The sequence below is a fragment of the Protopterus annectens genome, chromosome 5.part0, assembly GCF_019279795.1.
Source record: "Protopterus annectens isolate FY-2018-M chromosome 5.part0, PAN1.0, whole genome shotgun sequence".
Classification (NCBI taxonomy): Eukaryota; Metazoa; Chordata; order Ceratodontiformes; family Protopteridae; genus Protopterus; species Protopterus annectens.
In genome coordinates, this window is record NC_056735.1 from 1626209286 (window position 1) to 1626231933 (window position 22648).

General features: G+C 37.5%; 1 protein-coding gene across 4 annotated transcripts in view; it reads right to left on the reverse strand.

Annotated features, from left to right (window-relative positions):
* Positions 1 to 22648, reverse strand: part of TIAM1 (TIAM Rac1 associated GEF 1) — a 2502716-nt gene that overhangs the window by 1676763 nt on the left and 803305 nt on the right. For all 4 annotated transcript variants that reach the window (XM_044071404.1, XM_044071407.1, XM_044071408.1 and 1 more), the window contains one exon: positions 7027 to 7173. In XM_044071404.1, the coding sequence (XP_043927339.1) occupies positions 7027 to 7173 (147 nt within the window). The remainder of the gene's footprint in view (positions 1 to 7026; positions 7174 to 22648) is intronic.

Consider the following 22648-nt stretch of genomic DNA (forward strand, 5'->3'; position numbering starts at 1 on the left):
TGTCAATAAATGTCACAATTTTGCCATAATATACATTCAAAATCTGTCATACACTCTACAGGATACACAGTTAAAATATACATACACAACTCAGGGTAACAAAACTACCCTCATCCCAAATCAAATGTTAATAAATGAAGGCAACAGCTCTATACTGCAGATGGTTAAAATTCTGACTACAGCTTAGATAACCCAAGATTTGTAAATGCTCTAGACACTATAGCAGTCAGCCAGGAAGGACAGGAAAAACCAGCTCACATCATCTTGCACATTCTAGAGGGAAGTAGATATCATGAACTACTACATGACTGACACCCAGCACTGGTAGGTGATTCAACATACAGCAAAATAGGCAGAAACAACTGCACCCACCAAAATGCACATGTGCAGTAGCTGCAATTAGATTTCTGCATGAAGGTGTGCAAGAGCCGGGTAAGGGACTGGCAATCCAGAACCATGCAGACCTATACACACAGACATACATCAGACTGCTGTGTTCCCTGATAGATTAGTGGAGATCATCAACTTTTCATACCTCTCAACTACCCAGATTTTTGCACAATGTCCAGATTTTTGCCTCATATTTTCGGTCTGTTCCTCATAACATTTGTAGATCTTTGGCAAATCAGTGACAATTGAATTCAATAAATAATGATAGACTATTTGTGTTTCAGACTTCAATTCCTTCTGAAATTGCATGGTAGCACAAAAGCTTTTATTTTAGTAACTTTTGACATTTATAACAGCAATATTTAAAATTTACCTCTACTTTTGGCCCTTTGTTACCCCATTATTTATGGTTTGTCCATATTTCTTGCTCTGTAAGGCTGACAGATTTGTTACTCTATACAGTCGCTTTGATGACTGCTCATCCTCTGAACGGTGCTCAGTCCTAAAACTGGTTGCGTAAGTGTACAGACTCTGCTGGGCAAATCTCCAATGAAGACTGGGAATGGCCTTCCCATGGTTACATGGGGGGTGCAGTCTCTTTAATGGGAGAAAGTCAAGCAGAAGGAAGTTGACAGTAAGAGGTAAAAACCGCCAACTTTAAACTGTTAAAGTAGCCCAGACATAAAGAGATGAAGAAATGAACCAGATCAATTACACAAAGTAGATAATGTAATGACTTCACACATCCTGATGCAAATTTGTGGAATGCAAATCAATCAAAGCTGCACTTTAAGCTCCTAAATCACTATTTTTTTCAAGGGGACTCACCTCCCTGCATGCTTCTTATGAAGGATTTTGCTTCAATAACTCCTCAATTAAATATACTAGCTCTACAGCCACAAAACCATAAGGAAACAGAAAAGTATTAAAACATACAAATCCACCAAAAATTATCCACTGATAAAAGGCCAACACACAAATGTGCACTGGAAGCCTAAATGGAAAATAAATCATTCCGTTTTTATTGAATTATTCCTTGTGACAGAAGCAAACTTACACACACACACACACATATATATATATATATATATATATATATATATATATATATATATATATATATATATATGTATAAACACACATACACATACATATATATAAAAGTAATCAAATCAAATTAACAAATTCACATTTACAAACATTGTAAATCACCATACATTACTCTATACCATATAATCAAACCAACATTACATACATTATTCAATTCTTGCCTTCTCTTAAACCTCATTATTCCTCCAAAACAAGTTTCTGCATGTGCCATTCCCACAATTTCCATTTTTTAATGTAATTTACTCCTATATTTTTCTAATGATCCCACTTCCTGTGCTTTTATCCCCATCACAATATTCACTATTTCACTTACAGCTGTTTTAGATTCTGATGTCCATTTTCTAGTAACTGCTTTCTTGGCAGACACCAGAATTAAACTTAAAGTCTTACTATGTCTAGGCAATTCAGATGCTGTATCCCAGCACAAAAAATAATTTCCTTAGTTACACTCATTTGTTTGCCCTGAATTCCTCACAGAGTACGTTGCAGGGAATGTTTAAAGTATGCCAATTTATTACATTCCAAAAATATGCTCGCAGATACCTCTTTCTTCCCCATTCCATCTCCAACAATTTCAGTCTACCTGAGGAAAAATTCTTTGGAGTCAAGTTGGGGTATAAAAATACTTACAAGCAAAAATCCTAAATCATCTACTTTTTTTCATATCTGAGAGCCATACCTTTAGCCTCCAATTGTTTCTTTGTAAATTGCTTATCTAAACGCTCTTCCCAATCTTTTCTGATCTCCTCTGACTGATTCCTATGGTTACCATGCAGCATTTATATGTCCTACCAATTATTCATTTATCAGAAGCTTTTATTCCAGATTCAATTAAAAACTCACCCAGTGCAGGTCTTTCATTTAGGATTCCTCTATCCCTTTCTCTTTGTCTGTACTCTGACATCAATCCCTCATAGATAAGGCAACCACTAACCTGCAATCCAAATGTCTTCTTGGTCTCTTCCCATTTTATTCCTTTTTCTCTCTAATTATTTGTCCCAAGTACCTTGGTTCTTTTGCCAGCTTCCTCCAGCAAATTCCAGCCAACTCATTCCTATTTTCTGTACCCCTAATTACAGTCACGCCTATTGGCAGAATCACCTTTCTCCATTCCCATGTTGGCTTAGTTATTTATTCTACTTTATGAATATAATATTCTGCATGGTGGTTATTATTCTCTTTAAGGATCTGCATCAAAAATCCCACTCTTCCCTAATTTCTTGAATTACCTCCTTACTTCATCATCATCCCTCCTTTTCCACTCCCTCTTTCTTCTTCTTATATATATATATATTATATATAAAGGAACATTTGTCCCAAACAAACAGCTGCTAACACAAACCTTAATTAACCTGAAATTTAGGTAATCCATGCTAAGAACAACTAAAATACTGTGTTATAAAACAAGAAATTTAAATTGGGAAACATTTCATAGAAATACTGGTAAGAACAGAACCTGTTTTACTTGCAGTTACCTTTTTCCCTCTTCCCCTCCCCTCAGAGTCCTTCAAAACATGAATGACATGAAGTGAGGCAAATGCTTTTCAGTTCCACACAAGTTTAACAGAAATCTACTCTTTCCACTTTTTCTTATAAAGCCATACTTCACAAATGTGATTCATGCTTTATAGTCTCACAGTTACTCACTAATTTCTGTGTTGCTAGTCTTTTCCTGATTATCTCCATCACTCAACTCCAGATTCTGGTTCAATTTCAAGGTACTCCTATGCTCTTCTCTGCCTCTCATGCATTTTCCTTTAGAACAGTGGAAACATTTCACTGGCAAAGTCCCTCTTTCTGTGTACTTTATTAGCAGCAGAATGTGAAGAAGAGTCCACTTCTGTAGATGGCTCACTTTTTGTTAAACAAACTGTTGTATTTCCTCATAGGTCTGTTCTGCATTAAAAAAATTGATCTTCCAGGTAAAAATATTCTAAGACAGCTGGATACAACACCTTGAATCTTACACCTGCCTCTCAACACTCTTTGATTTCTGGAATAAAGTTGTTTCTCTTCTGCCTGGTGTGTCATGAATAATCATTTTCTACAAACTCTGTGTTGTCTCTAACTTTAATACATTGCCCTTTTATCAGTTTTGTTAGGATCAATTATTTTTTTGCTGGCAGGCTTGTATATTGACCAATACAGGTCTAGTGGCCAGATTTTCAGCATACACAGTGTGCCTTTTCAATTGACAGTTCATGATGTGGAATACTAATTCAGCTGCTTATCCATGTCTTCATAAAATTAATACAGTCTGGTTCTTCTAGTTTCTCTACTGCAGCAGATTTTCCCTACATGCTCTAAGTCTATCAATTTGTGAAACATCTCTTTTTGAGCAGTCTCATAGACAGCCTATTCTTCATTTTGTCCTTCAGTTTTTGCAGTTTTATCAGCTCATCTCAACAGCTGTTTAAAGCTTCTTCCATTTCTTTTCCAGCCTTTTATTTGAGTAAACATACCCCTTCAGTCTTTCATTTTCTTTAATCAGCTCTGAGCACATGAGACTTATTTTTCCTCTAGATTACTGGAAGCCATGTCTTGTACTACCTGAACAGCTACTCTTCACCTTTTCTAGTTGATTTTCTTTCAGGTTCTCTTAGTTTCTTCTTCATTTCAGCCAAGCAGTGTACGTACCAGCCAGTAAATGTATTTACTAAAAGTGACACCATTCCTGGCCCTTGTGTTTCAGTTTCTTTTTTCACACTGGGAGACCTGAATTTAAGCTGTTGATCAGTGTGCAGCTATCCTGGATAGTTCCAAATAAATTACTCATTATTCTACACCACAGCATATGGAACCTAATACTCTGACAAAAAACCTACAAAACCTTAAAAAGTTCCACTTACTCCATCTAAAATAATGTCATAACTGTGATAGCCAACTACAAACATGGGAAAATAACTTACTTGGGGAAAAAGACATTGCAGTGGCATTAGGAGCTTGCCATGACTGTAAATGTTCAAGTATATAAACTGTTGTAGTCTTTACTTTTGGGATTTCTACCTTCAGGAGCCTGACAGTTGTACCAATTTCCAGAGTTTTACCTAACCCCTCATGGCTTGAGCTGACTCTCACTTGGATGACAGTATGTTGATGGTATGGCAGAGGCACTGGCCAATGACATCTTCTGATCTTTCTTATCCAGGCTGGACAAGAAAATTGTCTTATGCCCCAAAGCACAAGTGGATCTATAGGACATATCCTCATGGACAAGTATTAACATACAAGACCCCACTCCATCTCTCCAGGTTTAATGTAGTCAGAAAAAGTAGGCAGCTTGACATGTGCAGGACAAAGAAGGTGTAAAATAAAGTGAAGATGTTATACAGTAACACCTTAACTCCAGATGTCCAAGCAGGGTAAGAGAAGACATCGACAGGAAACAACTTGCTTCTGCCTCCTGAAACTCACTACCCAAAGAATCTGCAGTAGAAGACAGTTTCTTAGACTAAAAAAGGTTGAAATCACATCTAGCCCAAGAAAATAAATGCAACTGTGTCAGAGTCATGATGTAGGAGCTTTCTTCCTTTATTTCTGCAAATCTGTGACTGACATTGGGGCAGTAGACAGTTTATTAGAATTAAAAAAAAGTTGAAATCACATCTCTCCAAAGAAAATAAATGCAACTGTTTGGAGATTTGGCATAGATTTCTTCATTTACCTCTACAATTCTGTAATTGACACTGTACTGTGACTTAATGATGCTCAAGTACCACTATTGTTGTACAATATGCAATATATATGTTATCGTAATGTTATTTGTGCTTACTCTACAACCTATATACATTTCTTCTCTTTAATACATGACTAATAATTTGTAGTAATTTGTGTGTTATATTCTCTGTTACTATTTTGCTAAACATTTACATTTATATCAATTGTTTGATTTCTTTGTTGCTATTTTGTTTCAAGTATTGTACTTTGTAATATTCACTGCTAGGAAGACCTGCAGATAATAATGATCAGATGATGGACAGCGGTCCCTGACTGGGCTATCAGGAGGGCAGACTTTGGAGAATTACCTTGGCAAAACCAAAGCATACAGGACACACATTGTGATCTTTGGATGAAGTGTGGACAGAAGACCAGGTAACTTCTTCCACAACTGACTCTGTATCAACCACTCTAAGACATACTCTGGTAGCTGCTGTGACACCAGTATAACATGCTTTCACAAGGCATGGTACCACTTCCTTTTAGAAAGGGTTGCAAAACCCAATACAGCAGAGAAGCCATGATGACAAAGAGTTTGCTTAGTGGCAGACTGCCACATCAGCAATCCATCTTCCATGTGGGAGGGTCACCGTTACAGCTGCTCTGTTAATATCTCCCAGTGGGGTTTGGGCCAGCGGCAGCACTACTGTAATAAGGTATGAGATATACAGAATAAGAGGGGATGTATACACACTCTCTGAGAGAAATAATCAGAAATGGCATGTGGGTCTTAGTCAACAAAATACTTTAGTCTCCATTTCTCCTTAGCCTTCCAGTGGTAAGCTAATCCCTTTCTCCTGGCTCACTGTACCAATGACACCCTAAACCTAGCTAGGCCACATTCCACAAGAGGAAGTTTGTGCCCTGAGGGGGCACACTGTGGAGGTGGGGGTCATCCAAAATTGGTTAGATCTCACAGAGGATGTACTGCATAGAGGCATAATGGGTCAGAAGGATGCCACCGACTAAGCATAACCAGGATCCAATGAATAAAGAGAATGCAATGGAATGGAAATGATGTACCAATCAATTCCACAGGCTACAAATATGAACTTTACTCAAGGGCCTAGTGCTGTGACAGTAATACCATTATGTGGCATCAAGAATAGTATTAAACAGATGCATTATATACATATTTAGAAGTTAAATAAACCCTTTTAGAAGAGGAAGTGCATAACATTCATATAGCTAATGCAAAAACAAACAAACAAAAAAAAAACATTTTTTCCAAAACAACTTGGGTTCAATATTTACAGTGGATATAAAAATTTACACACCCCTGTTAAAATGCCAGGTTTTTATGATATATAAAAAATGAGACCACAATAAATGATTTCAAAACTTTTCCCACCTTTAATGTGACCTATAACCTGTACAATTCAATTGAAAAACAAACAAATCTGTTAGGGGAACAAATATAAAAAATAAAAAAAAAATGTACAATAAGCTGGATGCATGTGTACACACCCTTAAACTAATACTTTGCTGAAGCACCAAGCATGATGAGAATAAAGCTTGCATCACCCTGTGGGAAAAGGCACGTGTAAAGTTGTTTATTCAATGAGATGTTCTTCAGGTGACAGTACTTGCTGTTATTGATGCACATAAAGCTGAACTCCAAACACATGGTACTAAACTAAACAAACAAAGATGACGTGATGGCAGAGGTAAAACAGCTCAATCATGTGGATAAGATAATTAATAAGGAATGACTTAAAAGATGCACTATAAAACACAAAATAATCCATAAGCACTTCATTCAATTCTGGTATGCAGACAAAGAATGCAGCTAATAACTGTGCGACTCACCTGATTGACACTAGGCCTTCCTTTTGATTTCTTCTTAGAAGTGTTATCAAGACCCCAGAGGGAGGAAAACCTGCTCCTCCGTTTGCTTACTGATCTAGACATCACCTGTGTTCGCCTCCTTACACCAGATTCTGTACGAGCTGCCACCTGCGGGTGCAAAGGATGCTGTTTACTTACTTGTCACAAAGAGGTACATGTCCTTGTTGTACACATTGTAGTACCCCCAACTCCTACTAAAACAAAACAGGACATGTATGACTAGATACCGAAGGAAAAAAATAGACAGTGCTGATTTAATGACAGAGTAACACAAACTTCAGAAGAAAAACAAAGGCAAAGAGACTAAACCTAAAGTGCCTCTGTTCAGCTAGACATCATCTTCGATGTACTGTCTATTTTAGAAATCAACAATTAGTGCTGGCACCATCAAATTACCAAGTTTCACATCTTTGAGCCAAGTTTACATGCTATGTAAAGAGCCACAACGCAAGTACATTTGAATAAGGGGAACCATGTGGCATGACAGAGGACGATGTACTTGTACTTGTTAAAACTAGTGCAATAACATCAGGATGAATTTTAGGAAAAAATAGGCAAACAGGCAAAAAATACCAATAATATGACAGTCTACAGCAGTTAATAACTTCCTGATCTAGAGCAGCACAGAGTTTGAAAAAGCTTACTGGTAGCATCAGTTTTAACAACTTGAAAGCTAAATGAAGTTGCACTCAAGGCTGCATAAGGGAATATCAGTGCAGAACACAACTACTGAATGCAGACTAGGCAGCCACAAAATCCCAGTGCATCATATGTCACAAGCCCAGGGTGGACTACAGGTTAGCATGCAACACTGAGAAGGCTGGTACTGCTCCTGCAGCTGTGCAAGCAATTAGTCTGCAATGGCAATCAAAACACAGTCATCACAGAAAGTGCCATTCAAGTTAGTGAGCTGCATGCTTATGGATCAGCTGATCAAAACAGCAAACTATAACGTGACTTGAAGCTGGTGGGAAAAGGTAACAAATACACATGATGGTTTACAAAAGTCACACCTCAGTTCCATGTGATATACAAAAGGACTGTCCTGACTGCTCTGAATCCTGACATAATCCTTTGCTAGAAGCTTGGTTTAGAAACTTGGAGTCAATACATTTTTTTCTATCACTTTTGTCACCAAAATACTATTAAATGGTTTGCGTGATATGAATATTTGGGCCAGTGCCCTACAGATGACTTTTAGCTTGCGTACACATGTACAAATCTTATCCTCTTGGTTGCTTTTCTGAAATGAGCTACCTCTTGCACTTCAAGGAAATGACAGTATGTTTATATGTAGTGGATATCTGTTCTGATTTTCACAGTTAAAATTCAACTGGATATGGTTTGCTTACCAACTTCACGTACCCGACCAACAGCAAAAAAAAAAACAAATTGGTTTGTCTTCCTAAACTCAAGCATCCTGCTGAGGCAGAATCTTTTTCCAGAACTTGTCTGATAGTTTAGCAGTGAGCAAAGCCAGGTCCAGCACTAGGCGACCGAGGCAGATGCCTAGGGCCCACTTGCTTGAAGGAGCCCACTGGTTGGTGGGGGACATTGACACAAAACTTCTTTAAGAACATACTCAGTGTTACATTTCTTCTTTTAGACTGCACTCTGCGAGTATTAGATTTCTTCTTTAAGGATGCACGCAGAATGCATCCTTAGTAGTGTCAGTAAATTTGCCTTTAGTATGACACACACACATTTACATATGGGACCAGAGCATGTGAGTTTTACAAACATGGATTGTCTGTTGCTGTTCCAAACAAACACATTTTAACGAGTTCCAGATGTACAAATGCAGAGAATGGGTTATTCAGTGTGTGTGTGTGTGTGTGTGTGTGTGTGTATATATATATATATATATATATATATATATATATATATATATATATATAAAGTGCCCCAATTAGGGATGGCAGGTTTGTTAACTCATTCAGGCTCAAACCTGGATGGCAGGTTTGTTAACTCATTCAGGCTCAAACCTGGATGGCAGGTTTGTTAACTCATTTGGTCTCAAACCCTGTACCTTGAATACAGGAGCCCATAGTATGAATCCTCTATACCAACTACCAAACTGTCATCAGCAAGTGCATCTTCAAAGAATGTTGAGTTTCTGTGCATTTTCATGGATTGTTGAGTTTCTGTGCATTTTCAAGGAGTGTCGACTTTCTGTGCATTTTCAAGGAATGTTAAGTTTCAAGGGAAGCAAAGTTTACTGTTGCTCATGCTAATTCTGTTTTCAATGTGTAACTGTTTTGTTTAGCAAATGGCCATCATCAGTGTTTTTGCTATAAATTTTAAAAGCAGTGTTAGTAGCACAAATAAGGGCAAACTTGCCTTTGTTGTATAAGTCTGTGTGTTCTACTCCCACACCATGTAGATGTAGTGTTGACATTGCAGTGACCCCTCTAAGGGGGGGATGGGGCTGCTGCACTTCTTAGTGTGTCCTGATTTGGATGAGATATTTAGTAACTGTGAACCTGTTGCAGGATTGGCAGCCATTCCTATTGCAATATTATTAGCTTAACATTTTTTTTAAATGTAACATGGACAGTTCATTCTTCAAGAGCAGCAGGCACTGAATTTTTACAAGAAACACTGAAATGTAAAGTCGTTTTCCAGCAGCAACCTCTTCATTAGTTACACATCTCTTTAATGTGGAATTATTCAGATGATTTTTACTTCTGCAGAGATTGTGTATATTGACTGATATTCGTGGACTGTATTGATAGAAGTCATAGAAGTCAGAGTGGCCTTTTATGCTTGAAATGTTCTATAATGGATAGCTTTGTTATTACTGGTTCGTACACTATTTCCTTACTTACTGAAAAAATGTTCAAACCTACACATTTAAAATACACTCTAACAAGCATTTCTGTATTATACAAGGAATATAACTTAATACAATCAGGATGGTGCATCAAAGAACACACGAATGTGTGCAAAGGGCCTATGGTTTGAAAACAGCTCAAAAGTAAATATAATCTGCCACTGGCCAGATGCATTTTCTTTAAATGTGGATTTCACATTTTTTTCTTGTTTTAACAACTTCACAGATGTCGTGGGGGGCACCTGTGGTTGTTTGTAGAAAGGGGAGATCTGTCAAAGACATTTTTGATAACGTGGATAAGGCTAATTGAGTTCCAACAAGACAAAGAAAGGGACCTATAAATGTGGATTTTACCCCCGCTGTAAACTCATTTTGGAGAATAACAATACTACTCTTAATAAGGAAAAGATTTTTGAAAAAGATCATTATACTTGTAATTCAGTGGGGGTGATATATGCAGAGGTTTGCCAGACTTGTATTGGGTTTTACACAGGTAAAACTAAAAGGCAGCTTAGAACCAGATTTCAAAACACATGTTGGATATAAAAAACAAAAATAAAAAGAATGCATTATTCAAGAATATTTTGCAATATTCTGATCACAATTTTAAGTTTTTTTTGTTATAGACATGGTATACAAAGATATAAGAGGTGGGCCCTGGGAAGATTTAATTCAGGCTTGTGAATTGTGGTGGCAAATAAAGTTAAATGATACCATCGTCCCGGGATTGAATGAGTGCGTATCAATAGCTAGCATTTTAAGGTTACATTGTGTAATTAATTTTATTAATTGGCGTCGGAAGTGAATGTGATTGGCTTGAAAAGGAACATGTGGTTTTGGTAGAGATATTTAAATTAAATTTGATATATATATTTGATTCTGAAGAAGTCTAATGTTATATACAGATGAAACCACTTGATCAATAAATTTATCATTATTTCTACTGGTGTATTTATTCTGGTTGTGCTGCCTTCCTGTTAAGGCTCCAAATATACCGAACAGTGACATGCTGCAGGCAAAGGTACAAGTGATGAAAAACAGACCTGACTAGGCACCTTACATACCCAAATGGTGGCATGCTGCAGACAAAGGTACAAGTGATGAAAAACAAACCTGACAAGGTGCCTAACATACCCAAACAGTGACATGCTGCAGACAAAGGTACAAGTGATGCAAAAACAAACTTGAGACGGTGCCTAACATACCCAAACAGTGACATGCTGTAGACAAAGGTACAGGTGATGAAAAATAAACCTGACAAAGTGCCTAACATACCCAAACAGTGACATGCTGCAGACGAAGGTACAAGTGATAAAAAAACAAACCTGACAAGGTGCCTAACATACCCAAACAATGATATGCTGCAGACAATGAGCTTATCTGAACAATAGGAGGTGCACGATTTTTGAATGGTTACAAAACAACCTTTCTCATAAGCCCTGAGAAATGCACAACCCTGGTAACAATCACAAGTCTATACTTTTCTGACCAGAATGACGGTCTGTACACCTAAACAATTCTGCTGCTGCAGCAATCAGACAGAAAAAGTACCTAGTTTTTTGTTCTTGTCTTTTAACTTGTACTTCACAGTAAACATCAGTGGTCAGAGGTTAAAACTGAGGCACTCTTAAAAAAATGAAAAAAAAACCTGAAGTATTCTTGTGCTTTCATAATATAAACTAAAGGTGTACTGCAGAATGATTTAGCACCCCAGGATAAACGATACATTATACAGTACATACATACATACAGTAAGGGTGCACTGCACAATGATTTACCATCCCAGGATAAACGACACATTATACAGCACACACACATATATATATATATATATATATATATATATATATATATATATATATATATATATATATATAGTAAAGGTGCCCCAGGATAAACAACACATTTTATAATACATATATACAGTAAAGGTGCACTGCACAATGATTTACCATCCCAGGATAAACAACACATTATACAACACACGTATACAGTAAAGGTGCACTGCACAATAATTTACCATCTCAGGATAAACAACACATTCTAAAGCACATACATACAGTAAAGGTGCACTGCAAAATCATTTAGCACACCAGGATAAATAAGACATTATACAGCACATACATACAGTAAAGGTGCACTGCACAATGATTTACCATCCCAGGATAAACAATACATTGTAGCAAAAGTCCCAAGTCCCTGATGTGAAGAAGAGGAGGAAGATATGCCCTTTTATAACAAACAGATGGTGTCAAACAGATGAATTTAGGTATGGCTCTGAGAGCTGGAGGGGAAATAAGGACACAACAAGCAATCGGTTTTACAGAACTACCAGCTACTGGTGCAATCAAACAGGTTAATATTAATTCAGAAAGCTAAAACAGCCAATGTTTTCCTTTTTAATCCAGTTCATTGGTGCAGAGGGATGACATATGGCTTTATATTATAGCATCATGTTTTCAGAAACTTGAAATTCATATGGTCAAGGCCATATAATCGAGTTTCTGAAAAGTCAAAATTAAAAAAAAAAAAACAATTAATTTACACTTTTGCATGTGGGCTTGCCCCCTGTACCCAATGCACAGGCACTTTCCGATATTAGCATTGCCAATTGGAAAAAAGCCTCCAGACTTCCAAGACAGCATCCTTGATCATTGGCTCCAAAGGACAAATGATCCAGGGTTCCAATGCCATCTTTTCCATGCAGACAAAATGGAGAAATGGAGTAAAAGTACGCTGTCAATCCATACTTTCCCCCAACAGCAGCACAGACCATTTGGGGTTAGAAGGTCATGGAGATTTATTATTCTTGCTCATTTCACAAATTAAAAGACTCTATGTACTTGAGGAGACAAGAGTGAGAAATTTCCTCACTCCCTTAAAAAATCCCATGCAATGGCTTGCACAGAGACTCACAGAAAAATAAGCATGTGACAGGAATATACTGGTCAATATGTCAAAGATGGTGTGCAGGAGGGGGATGTCTGCACCAGGCATATCTCTTACATCAAACTAAAGGCATTATGGGTAAGAAACAGCATCTGTGACACATTCCCATCAACTATTTTGTTATCCAGGTCTTGGGTCACAGACCACAGATGTGCAGAATCACCAATAGACCATCATTAACCACCAACAAACTGTTTACTGATGTTTGCAGATGACATTGTGATCTGTAGTGAGAGTAGGGAACAGGTGGAGGAGACCCTGGAGAAGTGGAGATGTGCTCTAGAGAAAAGAGAAATGAAGGTCAGCAGGACTAAGACAGAATATATGTGTGTGAATGAGAGGGAGGATAGATGAAAGGTGAGGATGCAGGGAGTAGAGGTGGCAAAGGTGGATGAGTTTAAATACTTGGGAACAACAGTTCAGAGTAATGGTGAGTGTGGAAGAGAGATGAAGAAGACAGCACAGGCAGGATGGAGTGGGGGGAGAAGAGTGTCGAGTGATTTGTGACTTTCTCGGGAACCTTGTTGGCTAGGCTTACGTAGGCCCTTGGGCCGATAGCCTAGTACCTACCTATGAACCTAAGACGACTACCAGTAAGAGTGAAAGGGAAGGTCTACAAGAGGGTAGTGAGACCAGCTATGTTATATGGGTTGGAGACAGTGGTATTGACAAAAAGGCAGGAGTCAGAGCTGGACATGGCAGAGTTAAAGATGTTAAGATTTGTGCTGGGTGTGACGAGGGTGGACAGGATTAGGAATAAGTATATTCGAGGGTCATTCCAGGTTGGAAGGTTTGGAGACCAAGCTAGAGAGGCAAGATTACATTGGTTTGGACATGTGCTGAGGAGGGATGCAGAGTATATTGGGAAAAAGATGCTAAGGATGAAGGTGCCAGGTAACAGGAAAAGAGGAAGGTCTAAGATAAGGTTTATGGATGTGGTGAGAGAGGACATGCAGGTGGTTGGTGTGACAGAGCAAGATGCAGAGGACAGGAAGAAATGGAAACAGATGATCTGCTGTGGCAACCCCTAACGAAAGCAGCCGAAAGAAGAAGAAGAACTACCAACTAACTGCCTGGCATGGGGAGAGGTCTCAGAAGGGGAAACCATGACACTGAGTTCTACCAATCTGTAAATGAGTGACCTGAATAGATTGCATTAGAAAATTACACAGAAGAGCACCATCCAGTCTGGTCAACGGAAAGGAGGCATTAGCATTCTGGAACAAGAATGCATTTCTTCCTCAGAATAAACAGTCACACAGGCTAAAGTCCTCATTAGCCAAGGGCAATCTTGATGCCTGCAAGGACTGGAAGGATGCTCTTAATTCTAACTTACTTCCAGAAGGCCTACACCTCGCCTAACCTTCCAAGCTGTCAGTGGATGTAACATCTGTCTTAAACTCAGGAATGTATAAAGGACTCTCCCAAATCTCCCTGCTTCATAAGACTTCTCCTGTCATAATGAAACAGGCAAAACAGACCAGGTCCCCTGGTGCAGAGAGAAAATCCTTACTGAATCACAGATGACCTACATTTGAGGAGCAGCATGGATACTGAGGGAACAAGACAAGGGGAGGATGGGAATGAGTAGTCAATGCTGGCTTGCTCATCCTGGGGGGTGTAAGGCAGCATACTGTTTAGTCAGGAGGTTGTGCATGAGCTAAAGTATGCAAGCACTTCCCAAAGGAGTAACACTGCCACTCACATGGCTGCAGTGATATAGGAGTGTGTTTGGGCACACTTCCTGGCAGCAACATGGCACTGAACAGAGTCCTCTATCTCCTAATCATCCCCAAACATTTATTTATTTTACATTTGTTTACTGGGAAAGTCCGACTAGGAATGGATCCCATTTTCAGCAGAGGCCCAGGGGAGAAAAGCATCACAAACATTAGTACAGCAAATACAGTAAATACAACACACATGTTAATAAGTACAGTACCGAGTCAAAAAATGAATAAGGTACAGTTTCAAGGCTAGGAAAGAAGCCAAAAGTAAATATAGTACAAGGAGCACAATGTGTAACGATAAATAATACAGTTGAAAGGACATTTTGTTCAGCCGCTTGGTTACATTTAAACTTGGCTAATACAGTAAACACACACTGATTGAGTAAGAGTATAGGGAGGAGTTGTTGCAAACTTTCATACAAGGTTAAAATACATGATCTAACTAAGTGAAGCTACCCAGGGTCAGAACAATTACATAACCAAGAGCTATGTAAATGGGAGCAGAGGAGTTTTTGAAATTATTTTTGTTTTCAGTGTTCCTAATATCTATGGGGATGGTATTCCATGCTTTTACAACAGAAATGGAAAACAAGAAGTCCCCAGAGCTAGTGTTGCTTTTGCTAATGTCAGCAAAACATGGATCAGTTTGAGCACGGGGGAGCCTATGGTGGGTCCAGTAGACCCGTTGAATGAAAAGAGGAGATGTGGAAAATGCTGGGATGAGGAGCAAAAAATAAACATTGAAGGTGTGAATCCTGGTTGAAATTTTATAGTTATGAAGGCACTTTAAATACAAGTGATCACATGAACCATTGTGAGAACAGCTAGATTTAAGATCTAAACTCTCTAAGCAGTCACAAATTGTCAGGTGTAGGGAACAAGCAAGCTTATATCTGGTCTGTTACATCACAGTGTTCATCACCCCGGTCATACAGGAGTTCCCACTGGGGTCCAAATGAAGAGATGATAATATCAGCAAGCAAAGGAGAGTAGAATTGCTGGAAATGAATTCAACCTCAAGTCTTGGTGAGTACCTTCACAAGGTGGACCCTGTTTTCACAAAATCTCACCAAGATGACATTGATATATAGACTGTATTTCATACAGCATATATTATGGACAGCAGCTTAAAAAATAAGGACTGCTAGGTGCACAAAGTTCGAGGATAAAAAGTGCCTAATCCTGGTGGGTGCACTGGTGCCAGGACTGCAAAAAATTTACAGTGTAGAATTCTCAAGACATGGAAACATTCCTACAATGGGGCTAGGCCAGGCTCAGGGGGAGGATGGCCCACCTGTTGTAGAAGGAAGTAGTCATCAACAAAACACACAAAAAGTGACAAGTCAAAAAAGAGCCACAAAGATAATAGAGTAAACTACTGAGGATACGAAAGAAATTATGTACTGCTACTATTATGCAGGAAGCCCAGAATTTACAGACGGAAGATATACAAAGAGATTAAGAGAGAAATTAGAGTAAAGAAAAACACTTGCACAAGCAAAACTGTCAACAACTTCAAATGCAATTTGTGTTCATTAACACAATAAATTCATGAAAAACATTACATAGGTCAAGAAACCTTGGACCGCTTGGAAAAAGAAACAACTGAGGAAGTGCGAAAATATAAAGAACAAATCTAGAGATTTTTGAAAGGTATAAAAAAGAAACATGGACATGGGAAAAATAGAGAGGAGAAAGCTAAACTAATCAATACAAAAAAGGCAGCTCCAAAGATATTTGGAGAGAAATAATGGCAAAGGCACAAGATATGGAAAATTTCACAAAACAAAAAATAAGATCACAAAGGAAGAACCTAGAACAGAAGATTAGTAAAGTAGAAGTTAAACAAACAGAAGTCGAAGTTAGGGAATACCTGCAAAGTGAAGGATTTACTGTAGAAAGTTTAACACAAGCTATATCACAGCCTGATAGAACAATGAGCTCCCAAAGTAAGGAGAAACAGGAAGAGAGGCAGACATCTGATGGAGAAACATGGACATAGGAAAGAGAGATTTAATACGGTGCAGTATTTACTGACAGGAGAAAGCAAAACTAATCAGTACAAAATGCAGCACCAAAAGAGAAAAAGAGGTGAAGTTGAAGTAATCCAGATATGGAAAATTTTACAATACAAAAAATAAGAAAACAAAGGGATAAAGTAGAAAAGAGGATTAGCAATGGAAAAGTTGAACAAATTATGGATTACCTGCGAAGTGAAGGATTTAGTATAGCTAGTAACATCACAACATGATAGAACAGGGAGTCCCCAACTTAAAGTGAAACTGGTGGAGCAGGAAGCATTTGATCAGCTCCTATATGAAGATACTTTGGAGCCTTCAGTAGGAAACCAGTACAAACATTTTGCTTGAGTTGCACAAAGATGGAAGGAATGGGAAATAGTGGCAACTCTGACAGAGTCAAAGTTGTGGAGTGATAGGCCAGGGAGTTCAGATATGAATGAGCAATGGATCACACAGAGTGAAGCTGAAGAGACTACGCCATAGGAAGATGTTCTGGAACTTTCTGCAGAATGCCCACAGGAAATAGAGAACAAAGAATGTGCCCTTAGTTCGTAAGGAAATTACCTAAGGGAAGAGTTGCATGATTTAACAGGGATTATAAATCAAAGAAAGAAAACAGATTATAGAAAGTAAGACCCAAAACATTAGAAGCTTGATAAAACAAATGAACCTAGTAATGAAGACTGCTCACAGAAATTCATGTGATATAACAGAAGTAAATAGGATATATTACTGTGCAGCTAAATTAATGACTAATAAAGTCTTACAACAAAACACATGGCAGTAAAGGAAAGGAAGGGAAGAAATCAAATGCGATAATGAAACTATCAAACAGAGAAAACTGTAAAGTATTTAAGACAAGACGTGTCACTGTTAGAAGAGTACAGAAGAGGGAATAGATCAATAAAAACACTTAGAAAGACAGATGTGATTAAAGCAATACACAGTATCACAGCAGACCAGGATCCATCGTCCACTACTGCAAATAATAAACTAAAGATATCAGCACAGGCAAAAAACGTAGAAGATATGCAGATAAATATAAAGGAGAAGTACATATGTAAGTAATTCACTGATAATCCAAAAATTGTTTATAGAGAACGGGGAAAAAAGGCAAAAAGAGTAGAACTACCACCAAAGCAAGAAGAATTAGACACATTTTGGAGAAACATCTATGAAGATCCTGTGGAACATAACAAACATGCAGAATGGACAGAAGAAGTAAAAGATGAAGTAATGGCTACAGAAAAGCTCCTAAATAGAAAACGCCAGGCCCAGTACAGTACCTAACGTCTGGCTAAAAGTATTAACATCTTTAAACTTAAGACTTAGCCCCGAGTATGAACTATTTATATGCACAACCTATTTAAAAAAGGAAAAGCAGTACTCCTTAAGAGTGAACCTGCAAGATACCTTAAAAACTATAGACCAATAACTTGCCTTTCAATGATGTATAAACTATACACTGGAATTGATGCCAACAGAATTTATAGTCATTTAGATAAAAAACTCAATCACAGCAACAGATCAAAAGGGTAACAAAAGAAAGTCACATGGAATAAAGGATCATTTGTTGTTAATTAAAAACATAACTGTAAAAAGGGAAGAATTGAAGTATGTCATGGACAGACTACAAACAAATCACTTGACATCATCCCACATTCATGGATAAATACATAAGATACATCCTACACTGATCAATTACATTACAGTGACCATGAAACAGTGGCAAACCACTTTTGCAGCTAGGCTGTGACAAACGACAAATTACACTCCCAGGGATAAAAATTCAAATAAATTCAAACACAGGTATTCCAGGGTAACTCTGTCACCACTGCTCTTTTGTCTTGCCCTTAACCCATTAAGCTGTCTACCTTACAGATTAGTTCATTATTAAAATTTGGTTCCCAGAAAACAACAAAGTGTAAAGACTTCTCATCCTTTTGTGGATGATTTAAAACTGTACAGTTCATCAGACAAGGAACTGAAAGCACAACTGCAAGTGGTCAAAATTTCTTAGATGATGGAACAATGTCATTTGGTCTTGATAAGTGTGCAAAAACAATCTTTAAAGCAGAAAAGCTGCAGGACCAAGACAGTATTAGTCTGGGAAAGGAGTGTGATATAAAGGAATTTGTACAGGGAGTGTTTAAACATTTAGGAATTGATAAAGACTGACAATAAAATATGAACAAATGTGAATAAAACTTAGTAAGAAATATTTTAGAAGATTAAAATTAATACTGAAAATAGCCCTGACATCTAGGAACAAATATCAAGCTATAATCCAATTTTCTCTTCTTCTTGTAACTCACTGTTTTGGGGTGACTTGCTGACCCCAAAATGTATTTGATCATTTGGACAGGAAAACAAGAAAACTGCTTTACGCTTATCAAATGATTTAGAAAAATCAGTGTATACCAAGATTATATATTCCCTGTTATGAAGGAGGTATGGGACACCTTTAAAATGATTACATGTATAGATCTGCAGTTGTAGGACTGCCTGCATACCTGCTGACATCACAAGATCCAAACATCATGAAAGTTTTTAAAACATGAGCAAAACAAGTCTAAGAGGACTTCCCTGCTTAGTTTAGCCAAAGCATATCAGTATCAAGCATAAATGGAAATCAAACCAGAAGCTGACAAAAATCAGGCAGCAAATGAATGTGCCAAAAACAAGAGAAAGAATATAAGCTGAAGGATCGGATGAGAAGACAGGAAATGTAGAATGCACCGTAAAACCGCACTTTATTAAACACAGTTAAGTGCTTTTGTCCAAGTGACAGCACTTCCCCAGAACTGGATTAAAATCCAAACGTGAAAAAATATAGCATATAGTAGAATAGGTTCATGTTTAGAAGAACTGTTGCTGGATGTGTGTTTGAGCAAGAGTGAACAGGAATTTTTGGTGGTGCATGAACAGAGAATTTGCACAATCTTTGGTATCCCTAAAATCCACAAAAATCTCATGGACCCTCCTTTACAACCGATTTTAGATGCAAAATGTTCTAAGACCTTTTGTATTGCATGTTATATTGAGCTACATTTGAAGGAGGTGGTGAGGGTGATACAGCATTTTTATAAAGATTCATGGGATATTTTAACTCGTTTATCTCAAGAATTATGCACAGATGATCTAATATTTGTCATTATAGATGTGAATGATCTTTTCTCAGTCATCCCGCATGAGACTGGTCTCAAATGGTTTTACGAGTATTTATGTTTTAAGTCTAAATTTGACCATCTGAAGGTAAAAACTTTAACTGTCCTGATGAATTTGGTGTTGGAAAATAATTTTATAGTGTTTGAAGGGCAGCTGTTTAGACAGAGTTCTGGGGTTGCCTTGGGCATCCTGTGCCCCAAATTTTGCCATTATTATTATGATATATTGGGAAGAAAATTATGTTTTTCTCTAACAATACAGGCAATGTTGGTCCCTGTATGGGAAATTCTTAGACAACATTGTGATTTTTTTGGACCAATACATTACAGAAATTTAAAGAATTTTTAGTATTCCTTCACTCTACAACTGAATTTTTAAAATTTACTACGAATTGATCCTGCGATGAAATTAATTATTTGGACGCGATCATCAAGAACACAGCATACCTATGTTTTGAATCTAGTCTGTACAGGAAACCAACTTATTCTAATTCTTTATTACATTACAGCAGCTGGCACCCCAGTCATCTGAAAAAGTCTTCGGTTAAAGGTCAATTTGTATGAATATTGGGAACAATATCTCAAAAGACAGTAGGTTTAAAACTGAAAGTGACATGTTAAAAATAATGTCTGAGGTGCAGCATTATCCTTCATTCTTAATAAATGAGATTCACAGAAGAGCTAAAGGGGATTTTCCCCAATACTTGGAGGTCCTTTGTTACTGAGAGAGGGCTTTGGCAATGGTATCAACAAATTTGCTAAGGCTATGACAATGACATAGTGCTGATTTCAGTGACATTAATGCTGGTATTTTTAGAAATTGGACCATTTTCACCACCAGTCAGGAACTGGTGAAAGTGGTAGGTGCGGTTCCTAAGGTAGTATATAAGAAGGACACCTGCCTTAAGGCTGTTATTGAAAACAATAGGGACCTGGGTTCCAGTGGAATTATGACCAAGTGTGGACTATGTGACCAATGTAAAGTGATTTTGGAGGGATCAATATTTACTACTCAGGGATATGGGAGAATTAATCTTAAGCACAAACTGTCTTGCTACAGTAAGGAAGTGGTTTACATAGCACAGTGTCAGTAATGCCCGAGTTTTTCCATTGGAAAGACTATGAAATCCTTCAGATCCAGAATTTATCAACATTTGTATGCTATAAATAAAAAAAGATCTGCATAATGCACTTTACAGACCTCTCAGTGTCAAAAGTAACCATAACTTCAGGTTTTATGCCATCGACCAGGTGGATGTTGGGTTTCATGGGGGTTCTACGAATGATATTCTTGAGTTGGTGGAATTGAAATGGCAGCTCAGAACTAATTGCTATGTGGAACCAGGTCTTAATGATTTGGTCTCTATTTCTAATGTTATACGGCTCAAAGCAGGTTTTTTTATGAATTTGTTAAGCTTAAACTAGTGTTTGGAATTATTTATTTATTTAGATTGTATTAAATTTGTATTTGGTTTTAGATAATCATTTTTAGTAGATTTATCCTGCATTATTTTGTGGTATGATGGACTTGTGCACATTTTTATTGTCAGGTTTTTATACTTAACATTTTTGTTTGTGCATTTTTCACCTATACATTTTTCAAGTTCCTTTTCTAAGAAGCTTTATGGCACATTTTATCAATTCAAGTTTCCGTTATTTGGAGGCTTTGTGGTACATGATTATGTAACTGATCATGTGTTTAGCTATATAAGAAGGAGTGTATAGATTTTAATCCAGTTCTGAAGTCGTCCTGTCACTTGGACGAAAGTGCTTAACTGTGCTTAACAAACTGCAGTTATACGGTACGTTCTGCGTCTTTTTCTTAGTTTGTTTTAAGTTTAGAGTGTTTTTGACGATTTTAAGGTAAGAAATGTGGAAAAGGCATAAATATAGTTGCAAGTACAGAAAACTCCTGGAACAACCTCATCTCAATTAGGATTTGACATAGAAATGGTTTAAGAAAAGGTGAATTTAAACCAAAAGATGAAAGGTTAATATTGGCGGCCCAGGATAATGGACTACATACATGTTGGCTTACAAAGTCCATTGAACATATCAGAGAAAGAGAGAAATGCAGGTTTTGTAAAACAAGACTGGAAACAGTTGCACGTCTTGTTGCTGGGTGTGATAAACTAACAGCAGAGGGCCTGTATACTGAAAGGCATAATAATGTGGCAGACAGCTGCATTGGAGATTGTGCAAACATTACAATACTGAAGTAGATGAGAAGCACTGGAATCATGAACCACAAAGCATTACAGAAAATGATGAAGTTTACATCACAAGGTCACCGATTACCAACAGCTGAAAAAAATCGATGCAAAAAAAAAAAAGCAGATGCAGTAGTCCATGAAAAGAAGACAAAAGTAGCATTGATCACTGTAATTGCTACACCCAGTCAATACAGCATCTTACGTACAGAGAGACACAAAGTCATAAAATACCAAGCAGAAACAATGGCAATATGGAAGAAGGATACCTAGAAAGTTCCAAAAGTAGTATGAGCAGCGAGTCTCAAAAGAATTTACAGTTGTATTTAGATATGCTTCCAATATATGTAACTCTGTATGGATTGCAAGAGTTGTCAATTCTGGGTATACTACAGGTGCTGCAAACAGCACTTTTGGCTAACACCAAAGACTGAAACAATACTAATTCCATGAACATGAATCATTCTTTGACATAGGAATGGGACACATTCCCTTCATGGTATTAGAAACTCAAAAGACTTGGAGAAATTAAACAGAGTTTCTGGGCATGGGAACTCCCCAAAATGCACAATTCTGATTGGTATAAAAGGATGAACTCAACTACAGAATCCATACAGAATGATTCTTGACATCAGCTTTACAAATTAGATGACTTGCTAAATTTAACATCTAG